Genomic DNA, 11,584 nt, shown 5'->3' on the forward strand with positions numbered 1-11,584 from the left:
TAATTTTACAAATCTGGTAATCCAGGGGTAATCAGTTCGTTATGTTTCTATTTTGACGAGCTGTCAATTTACAAATGAACCGAACCGTGAAATATCAAGGGGCGTTTTCCAGAATTGTGGGGTTTGCGGGCAAGCGTTTCCTCTTCTCCCCTGCCCCTCCCCCTTCAATTTTTTTTTTTTGCTTCCGCTCCAACTTTCGCGCAATAACTCGATTGGAAACGCTTGCTACGCAGGCTAAGTTATGGCGCGAAAGTTAGAGCGGGGGCAAAAAAAGAAAAGCTCCACCTCCCCCGTCATTCCTTTGTTTTTGCTCTCGTTCCCGCAACTTTCTCGACGAACTCGCGAGGAAACGCTTGCTACGCAGGCTAGGATTTGGTATGGGTGTGTAGGCATACCCCTTTATTAATAATACGTCGCTTACTTCTACAAAATTTGTCCTTTAAGGAGTAAATATTCGTAGTGCGGATTGAGCAAATGTTTTCTTGCCGCTTTTCTTTTACTGGGAGGTCATGTGGTCTTTTACTGTTCAGTGGCTACCTGTGGTTTCTTATCTTTGCTCCATCAGGCTACAAGGTGTTAGTTTTTCCTTTCGATCCTTTTTTTCAAAAGTGTCTTAATCATGTAAATATAACTGTTAGGGTTTGTTTGCTTAGTTTCCTGCGAGCCGGATCTGAATTACATTTGAGCTTTTAGCAAGGTAAAAATTTACTAACGTCAAGTTACATAACCTTGGTACATTCGTCCCAGGTTTACACTAGCTCAAATAACTCAAGTTGATCTGTCAACACTCCCGCTATCTGTATTATCTACGTCATGAAATCGAACTGGCGGGAAATTCTAAAACCATGCTCGCTTCAAGAAGTTAAGTGGTGGCTTTCGTGGCCATTGTCAAGTTTTCGTAAGATGTTGATGTTACAACACCTCAAGAGGTCGAGGCGAAATCGGATGGTTTTACTCCAAATTGCTTTAAAAAATACCAGACGAGCTAGACGTGCGTGGCCCGGGGTGCGTGCCGGGTGCGTGGTAGCCTTTTCTAATAAGCGTTCAGACAGTGGAGAGCGGTGCAAAGTAAAGAAAGCGATGAAAAGTATCTGAACGCCTGGAACAGGCTAGGTGCGTGGGCATGGCCACCAAATCAGTTCTGGTTTGAGAGCCTTTTGCAAGGAGATTTCGTGGAAGATTGGTGGAAAGAAAATTTCAGGATGTCAAGGCGTTCCAATCGTTCTCTGACTTCTCTGTTATCTGCCATGATAGAAATGCTTGGCCGAAAACGTGACAATCGCACGATCTGCTCACCGCGGGATGTGACATACCGCCACAAGCGGATATATCTGTCATCTTGACCTTGGTTACCAACTGTAACCATGCCTGATCACAGGGTAATTACAACTTTTACCTTGGTCAAATTTCTTTTGTCTTTTGCGGCATTTACCAAAGTATCAGTTAGCGTTTACACACGAAAAATGTTTACCTAGGTAAGTAAACTCCCCTACCTCAGTAAACCGTTCAAGTCTGAACACAGCATTCCCTAGTCTGCTACACAGCGTTGCGTGACGAGACTAAAAACGGCTGTGTAGCAGACTAAGCATTCCCTGGTATAGTTTTAACATGCTGGACCAGCCGGGTGGACCAGCTGTTTCGCGTTGCTTGCAGGATATTGGAACTCCTATTGAAACTACCCTACACTGTCGTATAAAAAAATTGCACTGCCAGTCGCCGGGTCAACAGTGTCGCTTGCATCAATCAACTCCAACCCCTTTTATGTAAATTAGAATAATGCAAGTCTTAGGACTGAAGCGCGATGATACTATTTCTCTCTTTGAGGTTATTGTGACATTTGCTAGCTTTTGTGGTGAGAGCAGTACAACCGTACCTCTGACTGGCTTAATGTTGACCTTACGCATTTATCAGGCTTTATCAAGGATCTGAAATTTTCGTTGTCCAATTGGCTACTTAACAGCCAATTACAGGAGCTACTATTGGGCTCCTGCAAATAACAAGGGGTGGATCTCGGATCCTTTTTTCTTGAAGGAGATAAAGGTATGCATTCTTCCTTTTTTTGTTTAGTCCTTTGTCTTTGAGGATAGCTTAAAATATCCGCTGTTTTTTGTGGCCAAAAAGTAGTATTCACGGCACGAGAAAGGCTCTCTTCACTGGCTATTATACACTTCCACTATCTAACATACATTGATCTGAAAAAAGTCTTTGATTGATCTCTTCTAAGAAACACCCAAGGAAACTTGAGCTTGGCACCCTATTGAAAGATCATGATACAAATCTAGCAAATAATACGGATTTACAACTTTCTTTCTATATATTTTTTTCTTTTCGAAATAGTGACATCCCACATTGCCATTCTAAAAAATTGTAAAGTAAAGGACTCTATTTGAAAAACATTGCCTTTGAAGATTAAAAGTTCGAGAAATAACCGGTTTTTCAAAACGCTTGAAATGCAGTCTCAGCCAGCCTACCCCCCTCTCCCCCTAACCCCCCCCCCCCCCCCCCCCTTCAGGCCAAGTTCGGTCCGTCTCCTCGTCGGATCACACCTCCCCATAAAAAATCCTGGCTACGGGCCTGCTAAAGAAGACAGAAAATACTCAGAATACATTTATTATCTGTCTTAAAATTTGTGCTTGCAACGTACGAAAGGAATGTTTAATTAGTAATACGCACTAATAGAATCACTGAGAACTTAGTATTACTTTTGAACGATAATGTAGTGAAATTGTTCTTTAGCATGAAAACTTCGGTCGATATTTTGGAAAACTACGCCCCTGAATCTAGTCTGCTATCATCAAAGGGGTTTGGTCATGATATGTTCTTGCATTAACATCAGCTCCATTTTCTATCAAACAAGTCAATGCATGAATGGAATTATAATAACTACAATTCACAGCATAGTGAACTAAAAAACGGCTGTGTAGCAGACTACCCCGAATCACGCACGCAACCGAAATTCGTCATGATGTCTTGACGATATGCCGTCAGTAACAAATGCATTGTTTCTTTCGCCTCCATATATGGAAAGTGGTTCCCTTGGGAGTTTACGAATGGACACACGCCCTCAAGCGGGGGCGGGGGAACTTCCATGTTTTGCTCATCACTTGACGCTGACCAGTTCACTTGTGGCTGCTTTTTTTTTGTTTTCTTATGTATGAGTTTTGTAGAATTAGCTACACATAATTTGTACTTGTTTTTTCACATCTCTTTTTTAAAATGATCAGACTTGACTGCCCTTTTGAGTAAATTACTAATAAGAAATTATTTAATAATGAAGAAGTACGTGAAATAAATAGAGGATATTATATGGCTGTACGGAGATACGAAATTTCTCTTTGAATGTTGAAAAATATTTCACTCGTTCGCGCAATATTTTTTCATCATGAGAAGAGAAATTTGGTATCTCCAAGCGGCCAAGTAATGTTTTATTTATTATATAAACACCAATGAACTACCAAAGCATTTCACTTTAATATTTTTTTGGTGTGAAAGGCGCGATTTATTATGTAGCCATAGCAACGGTGATATTTTCACATTTGAAGATCTCAAGTTTTCGCACAAAAGCTCACCTGGTATTTCATTGGTGTTTATACAATAATAGGCTCTAAGTGACTCTTATTAAAAAAATTAAAATTGTTTATTGAGAAAATACAAACTATGGTAATATATGTTAATACAGAATTTAGCAGGCTATATGAGGCTTTTTGGGCCTTTTCTCCACGCACACCTTCCATTGTTATTTATATACTCATTTTAAAGCATGTCAATGTCAATTAAATCACATCTAGTAAATAACCCGATGTATTTAATGCATGCTAATATATTTCTCCAGTGTTTTGGGCACCACCCCTGAATAAGGAATTCCAAACTTTTTGACAGCCCCAGCGCTAATGCACTTTAACTCCAGTTTTCTTTTCTCTGAAGAAAGAATCATTCGAGCTTCATCAGTTTGAGCGATGGCCATGGGTGTTTTACCATCATTGTTGACAAAGTCATGATGAGCACCTCCATCAAACAAAACCTTCAACATGTTAGTGAAAATGTGCACCCATTCATTGCTGGGTTCTAAAGTAACAGCTAAGTGAAGTGGTGTATCTCCTCTGTTGTTGACAGCATTCACGTCACATCCCCCCGCCTCCAAAAGAAGCTTCAGTGCATTAAGTACTGGAAATAACGATGAAACATTGCGCATTTTATAAAAAACAACAAAATGTAAGAGTGTATTTCCAAATCTGTCACGAGGATCTTGCCTACAAAGTTTTCTTAGCAACACTAATGCTTTTGATGTGTTGGTCTCCCCCAGAAATCTAAATTTGGAAATGAATGAGATAAGCTTCACTGAAAGAAGAAACAGATCTTGCATAAGATCTGAGTCAACAAAATCTCTTTTTATCTTCCAATTAAACTGATACTCTAAAACTGTTTGCTCAAGTATATCAAGAACATCCTTTTGTTCTGGATGATAACTCCGCAATAAATTATTCATGTAGGAAGTCATAAAACGAAAATCAGGAGCGGATGATACATTTGAGCTCTGTGCTATTTTCATTGCATGCCTACGTAATCTGATACACGTCGACAGATCATTGTTCCTGAGGTAACAAGAAGCAACATGACTAATTTGATAAAGAAGTTGAAATTTTGCATGTTCTTTTCCAAGGATTCTTCCCCTAATATAAAGACTTTCCATTACAATGGCAACTACATCACCTTCTATCTTAGCAAGTTCCTCCAGAGTTTGACACTCTTTTCTGTTCAGATAAGCTTTAACGGGTTCCATTTGTTGTTTTAGCAAAGGTTGGGATGGATTGGCAAACCTCTCTTCCATGCCATTCTTGATGTAATCGAATCCTCTCTCAATACCAGGATCACATTCAGTGATAATAGAAGCACCAAGAAGCTCTAGGGCTTCAATTTTCTGCTCTTTTGTTATCTCTGGTCTCTGAATTAAACACTTCACTTTTTCGCTATTTCTCCTGTTGCTGGCTTGGAGAAGTGGTGTTAATCCATGCTTGTTACAAACTAGTATTAAGTGCAGTGCTCCAAGATCTAACAGTGTCAACAGCACCGGCATTGACAGCATAGTGAAGAGCTGTGTTACCATCTTGGTCTTGAAGATCCATGTTAGCTCCATGTTCAATGAGAAAGGTCACTGCATTCATGTGACCATATTGACATGCTATCATCAAAGGGGTGCCGTTGTACCTTGTACAAGCACTATTAACAGCAGCTCTGTCTCTCATCAAACGACTCAACACTTCAGGTGAGCCATTAGAACAGCTTAAAGCATATTGCACGGCAGTATTACCTATTGCATCCTGAAGATTTACTTTAGCTCCATGCTCAATGAGAGAGCTCACTGCATTCAAGTGACCATATTTACAGGCTAACATCAAGGGGGAGTTGTCACGTCTTGCAAATGCATTAACCTCAGCTCCATTTTCAATCAAATAACTCAAAATCTTACATGAGACATCAGAACCACACACAGCATAGTGGAGAGCTGTTTGATCATCCTTATCTCGACGATCCAGATTGGCTCCATGTTCAATGAGAAAGGTGACCAGTTTCATTTGCCCTGTTTGAGCTGCTATCATCAAAGGAGTGTGCCGGTTCTTATATGTGCTACAGTTAACATCACCTCCATGTTCAATCAAACAACTCAGAATCTCACATGAGATTGGATCAAAACATTGCACAGCATGATGAAGGGCTGTTTGACCATTGTCATCTCGAAGATTGACATAATCGCTAGTAGTAATGCTAGTACTGCGAACTCCACGTTCAATAAGATAGGTAACTACTTTTATTTGCCCCTTTTCAGCTGCTGTCATCAAAGGAGTGCGGTTGCCAAATGTTTTTGCCTTAAAATCACCTCCATTCTCAATCATACAACTCAAAATCTCACATGAGCTGGGATCAGTACATGAACAATGTAGAGCATTGTGGAGGGCTGCTGTTCGATCATGCACTTCAGCTCCATGATCAATAAGATACATGGCTATTTTTATGTGCCCCCGTGCTGTTGCTATCATCAAGGGGGTTCGGCCATCATATGTTCTTGCATTAACATCAGCTCCATTTTCTGTCAGATACCTCAAACACTGATATGCATTACTGTTCACAGCGTGGTGAACTGCTGTTCGTCCATCCCTGTCCTGATGATCCACATCAGCTCCATTTTCTGTCAGATAACTCAAACACTGATATGCATTACGGTTCACAACGTAGTGAACTGCTGTTCGTCCATCCCTGTCCTGATGATCCACATTAGCTCCATGTTCCATGAGAAACTTTACGGCATACACATGATCATTATCACATGCTATCATCAAAGGGGTGCAGTCCTCATTTGTACGTGCATTAACATCAGCTCCGTTTTCAATCAAACATCCTAGAATCTCACCTACGCCAATATAAGCACGCTCAAGACAAGCGCAGTGAAGAGCTGTAAAACCATCTTCGTCTTGAAGATCCACGTTAGCTCCATGTTCAATCAGAAAGGTGACTACGTCTCTCTGACTATTTCCAGCTGCATTCATAAGAGGGGTGCTTTTGTCATCCTCTGAAACTCCATTTACATCGGCCCCATTTTCGATCAAGCACCTCAAAATATGAATTCGGCCATATACAGCAGCCGAAAATAGCGCTGTGCGAATGATTATAAACCAAACGTCTCTTAGGTGATCTTCTCGAACTTCAATGTCTGCTTTGTACTTCAATAGTACTTCAACACTAGCGAGATCTTCATTGTCTGCGGCTTTTGCTAACGGAGCGTCTTCATATGGGAATTCACCTGAACCGTAATGACCGGAACCTAACACGTTGGCTCTTTCACTACTGGTCATATTTTCGAAAAGTTCATCAAGTAAAACGGAATTTCTAGCCTTTATGGCTTTGAAGATTTCTTCTGCACGATCATCGGCCATACCAAAGAGCAACTTCTCAAACAATTGCCTTAGAATCGACGCGTTTTTCGCTGGGGACCGTCAGGAATGGTAAATCCTGATAATTCACACGACCTTTTGAGAACTTCGTTCTGGTGTTTTCTACGAAATAATTTTTGGATGTCATAGATCATGTTTCATCTTTTACATGTTACAGATCATGCAGATCATGCCTGTTCAAGCCCCTACGGAGCGGGGGTGCGACGGGTGCCCTCGCCCCCTCCCCCTCCCCCTCCCGACAGGCCCGAGAGGTCCACTTTTTTGTTGACCAACGATTGATTTACATGGGGTAAAACAAAGTGAATTACTAACATTTTTCAATTCTTGTTCACAAATTGTGTAGTAAACTTGAATCATAATACGTCTAAAAGTATCAAAAAGGGGATTTGGTTAGCCTGCGTAGCAAGCGTTTCCAATCGAGTTATTGCTAGCCTGCATAGCAAGCGTTTCCTCGCGAGGTTCGTCTAGAAAGTTTGGACAAGAGCAAAAAAAAAAATTAATGACGGGGGAAGGGGAGGGGAAACAAGGAACCGCTTGCCCGCAAACCCCAAGATTTTGAAAAACTGCGCTCGCCCACGAACTGTGCGGGTAGTGTTGATTACTTAGCATTCGAAACATCAATCAAGCCAGGTATGCTTTGTTTTCGTGCGTCACAGATCTGGTCTCATCTGATTTGTGGTCGCAGATTACAAATGCTTTGGACTGACATTTATTGGAATCGTGTTTGCGCGAAGGTTTATGAGATCAGAGTCTTCAAAGTATAATTGGAGATCGAGCAGTGGAGACTAGGGAAGGTCAATTTATTGAGAACAAGAATCGCCGAAAGGCGATTTTTAACTGGGCTGCCAAGGGGCTATTTTTTCTGAAGGGAGGGGGCGGCTATACACACTCAGGCTACCATAAAACCTTGTCGGCAACCATTGCATGCGACGGAACCTCATGTGAGACTGAAACATAATTAACTCATTCCGAACATTGTACCCTTTTGAAAGACTTTCGTAACCAAAAAAAAAGAGTACCATTTTTAAGTGGGAGCTGTATAATAACTTTTAAATTCCACCATTATGAATAAAAATAAACAAGTTAGCCATTAATTCTAAGCAGGAAACAATTTGCATTATTTCCACGTACCCCTCCCCCAATCCCTCTGTGCCCCAAAATATAGCGTGACAGTATAACGTGACTAATTTGACGTAACTGGAAATTCCAAAAATTGTTTTCGTTCTACGGGCATAAAATGCGACAGACTGAGCTGATTTACACTAGACAGAAATATTGTATTGTATGAAAACCAGAAGTATACTAAAACAGACAGTTAACTGCCCATTGATCCCGCCTGATCCAGGGGCCTCACTGACTGCACGGAGACTTTACTGCGCTTTTCACAAACATGCGAACTCTAAAGCGAACTCTAAAGTTCAAAAGCCACCTTGCTTCACAATTGTGTTTATCGCTGCCGTCAATCATAATTACGATCACAAGCAACGAACCTTGAAACAGAGAAACACACAAAACGGATCGAAATCCACAAATCACAAACCATGACCTTTTGAACCCGTGACGTAAAGTTTTGTTTCCTAAGAGGTCAGTTAAGATGATTGACAGCAGCGAAAAACGCAATCGTCGGTTGGCTTCTGAACTTCAGAATTCGCATGTTTGTGAAAAGTGCGATCCTAATTTGCGGTCCACAGTCTACAAGAAAACGCACTATTTTTTCCACAAGATGAAAAATATTCAGTTTTAAGATTTTCCTCATGGTATTTTTCTCTAACTTAAAGGAATAAAATCCTTTGCATTTTGAGACCTAAAAAAGTTTAAAGATTTCTCGCTCGCATGTTGCGTTCACCAGCACGCACTTCAAACAATGTAAATTGATGAAACGATCGATAACATATTTTTTACCTGATGCCGATGCGAGTTAAAAATTCCCTCCAGTTCTGTTTGTCTCACCCAAGACGAACTTTTCTTCATGGAAGATAACTATGCCGCTTTATAACTCGTCCGAAGTTTTTGTGCCAGCTAAACAATATGGAAACACTATCCACAGTGACTCCTTGGATATTAAAAAGACTGAACGTGACGCACTATTATGCCTTTGTTTACTTCTGATCACATCTTCAAGCAAAGTCTCTCTTTTGAAGCGATTCATCTCAATGCACAATAATTGACCCTTATATTAGTTAAAGCCCTATGGTTCATCTATATTAATGCTGTTTTTGCCCCTCACATTGACTGTGTTCGTTCGTATTCAAAACACCTTTACGAAAATAAAGGTCGTATAAGTCATGTGTGTTATGTTTCGAGATAAATGGATTATACGCTTTTTTAAGTTTCCATTTTGCGGTGACTTCAGTTTACATCTCCATAAAATGGTAAAAGAAATATCAAGAAACATCACGAGAGCTGAAAACTTTCAAAGGCATGTTTCTGAAACTCGCTAATGCTGACATCAATATAGCGTGCTTGCTGAATGGGCGAAAACGCAGAATTGTGATCACAAGATCATGTACAAATTTAATGATAAAAGCTTAGCAAGATACAAATACAAACAAAAGCAAACCCCCTGAAACCTCGACGTGAGCTACACTTGTATGCTCTACTCAGTCACCAAACCTTGTCAGTAATAGCTCCTATTTTCCTCAAGTCGCTCTCTGTGAAGCTCTCGGATGGGATGTCCCGGTGAAGCTTAAAACTTGTGTGCGAAATTCTCAGAGTCCCTATTTTTGTCCGTGTCTTCTTTATCCTCAGTATCCGAAATTTAGACCTCCAAAGTGGCGTGTGTTGCATTAAATAGAAGGAAATATTTAAAGGAAAAGCCAGTCTTCTAACATGGCAAAGTTGTCACGTCCCTCGCTCATGGACGTGCGTAGTCCCATTCATCGGCAACTGAGTTGTTCGCTTCACTGACTACGAAGGCTTACAATCAAGTCTTCAGCCATAGTGTCGTCAAGTGGTGAAATACCTTGCTCATAAATTGTGCTTCTTAATTGTTCATGTACTACATCGATCGATAATTCTCTCTTTGAGTTCACGAAGCGGCCACGGCGTTCCAAACCTGACGCTCACAGTCATCTTTTAGTGTGAACCTACCGCGAACAACGTGTCGGTTTGAATGCAACGCGAGCATTTCTCTGAGTTTCCCAGCGCCAACATCACCTAACTGACTTAAACTCGAACAATAAAAAAATTATTGAGTGACTCCCATGATCGAATCGCTTCGAACAACGCAAATAGCCTTCTTCAGGTTCGCAACGCTTTGTGGGTTTTTCAGGGGGAGCGCAGACGAGGTACAAAAAGTATCCGTGAAAGGGTTCGTGCAAGAGAAAATCATATGAAACCATTTGTGAGAACATCGTTTCTCGGTACCAGACTCTCGTGTCTTCCCTCCCCCGGGAGGCCGTTTTTCGCTGCAGACGACCGAAAGCCCATTTTATGACTGGGCCGCACAGGCAGCCCAGTAATGACGGCGTGCGGATCTGACTGGAAAAAATGGACTGTTTGTTGGAGGTAACATCAACATAAATCAGAACGTCGGTACTCGACACTAGCTGAAGCCGCCATGGACAAGCGATTTGTCAGCTTTTTGAAATGAAAAGATTCTTTTCGTTTGTTGGAAATTTAGCGGCATCTATTGTAGAGAACGTTTCGACACAGGCTGAAGAGAAGCCGCTCTGCAAAACTTATACCCGGCGGAGTGAATTCTTCCGGACAAATCATTTTTGACGTGTTGACAAGGTTTCAGACGAGATAAAGCCAGACAATAAAAAACAAGAAATTCTGCAGCAATCGCTCATGGATTTAACTTTCTTTTATCGTAAATCTTTTTTATTACAGTTCTTGCAATCGCCTGCAACGTGTTCTATTAGAGAAAAAAGTAATTTTACAAATCTGGTAATCCAGGGGTAATCAGTTCGTTATGTTTCTATTTTGACGAGCTGTCAATTTACAAATGAACCGAACCGTGAAATATCAAGGGGCGTTTTCCAGAATTGTGGGGTTTGCGGGCAAGCGTTTCCTCTTCTCCCCTGCCCCTCCCCCTTCAAATTTTTTTTTTGCTTCCGCTCCAACTTTCGCGCAATAACTCGATTGGAAACGCTTGCTACGCAGGCTAAGTTATGGCGCGAAAGTTAGAGCGGGGGCAAAAAAAGAAAAGCTCCACCTCCCCCGTCATTCCTTTGTTTTTGCTCTCGTTCCCGCAACTTTCTCGACGAACTCGCGAGGAAACGCTTGCTACGCAGGCTAGGATTTGGTATGGGTGTGTAGGCATACCCCTTTATTAATAATACGTCGCTTACTTCTACAAAATTTGTCCTTTCAGGGTCCGAAATTGCGCCTTCCTGGTCGCCAATGCGACTAAAAATTTAGTCCTGGCGACCAGAATTTCATAGCTGGTCGCCAGCTAGCGACTTGTAAAGCTGGTTGTTATTGTGGACTTTAACGTTCGGAGAAACTGATTAAGAATTGAAACCTCGAAGCTATTTGCCAACAGGTGTCTTCCTTTTTGTCCTGCTGATATTTTTTAATTAAAAGTGAAACGAATCTTCCTGTAATGATACCTCCACAACAGTAGCCTGCGTGGCAGGCGTTTGAAAGGGAAGGGAAAGGGAGTTTTGGAAAAGGGAGTTTTAGGCGCTAGA

The 11,584-nt window shown here is 41.3% G+C and overlaps 1 protein-coding gene and 1 long non-coding RNA gene across 2 annotated transcripts; both read right to left on the minus strand.

Annotated features, from left to right (window-relative positions):
* Positions 1–3,784: 3,784 nt before the first annotated feature.
* On the minus strand, positions 3,785–7,369 carry LOC140922503 (protein fem-1 homolog A-like). The gene is given in 3 exon segments (XM_073372480.1): positions 3,785–5,019; positions 5,117–5,179; positions 5,279–7,369. Coding segments are annotated over 3 exon segments (2,949 nt in total). The 5' UTR covers positions 6,930–7,369.
* A 1,871-nt stretch (positions 7,370–9,240) lies between these two features.
* LOC140922776 (uncharacterized) lies at positions 9,241–10,406 on the minus strand. Its single transcript, XR_012164107.1, has 2 exons — positions 9,641–10,406; positions 9,241–9,608 (listed from the first exon to the last, which is right to left on the minus strand). It is a non-coding gene; the product is annotated as an uncharacterized lncRNA (long non-coding RNA).
* Between the last annotated feature and the right edge of the window lie 1,178 nt (positions 10,407–11,584).

Source organism: Porites lutea, chromosome 13 (genome assembly GCF_958299795.1).
Source record: "Porites lutea chromosome 13, jaPorLute2.1, whole genome shotgun sequence".
Classification (NCBI taxonomy): Eukaryota; Metazoa; Cnidaria; class Anthozoa; order Scleractinia; family Poritidae; genus Porites; species Porites lutea.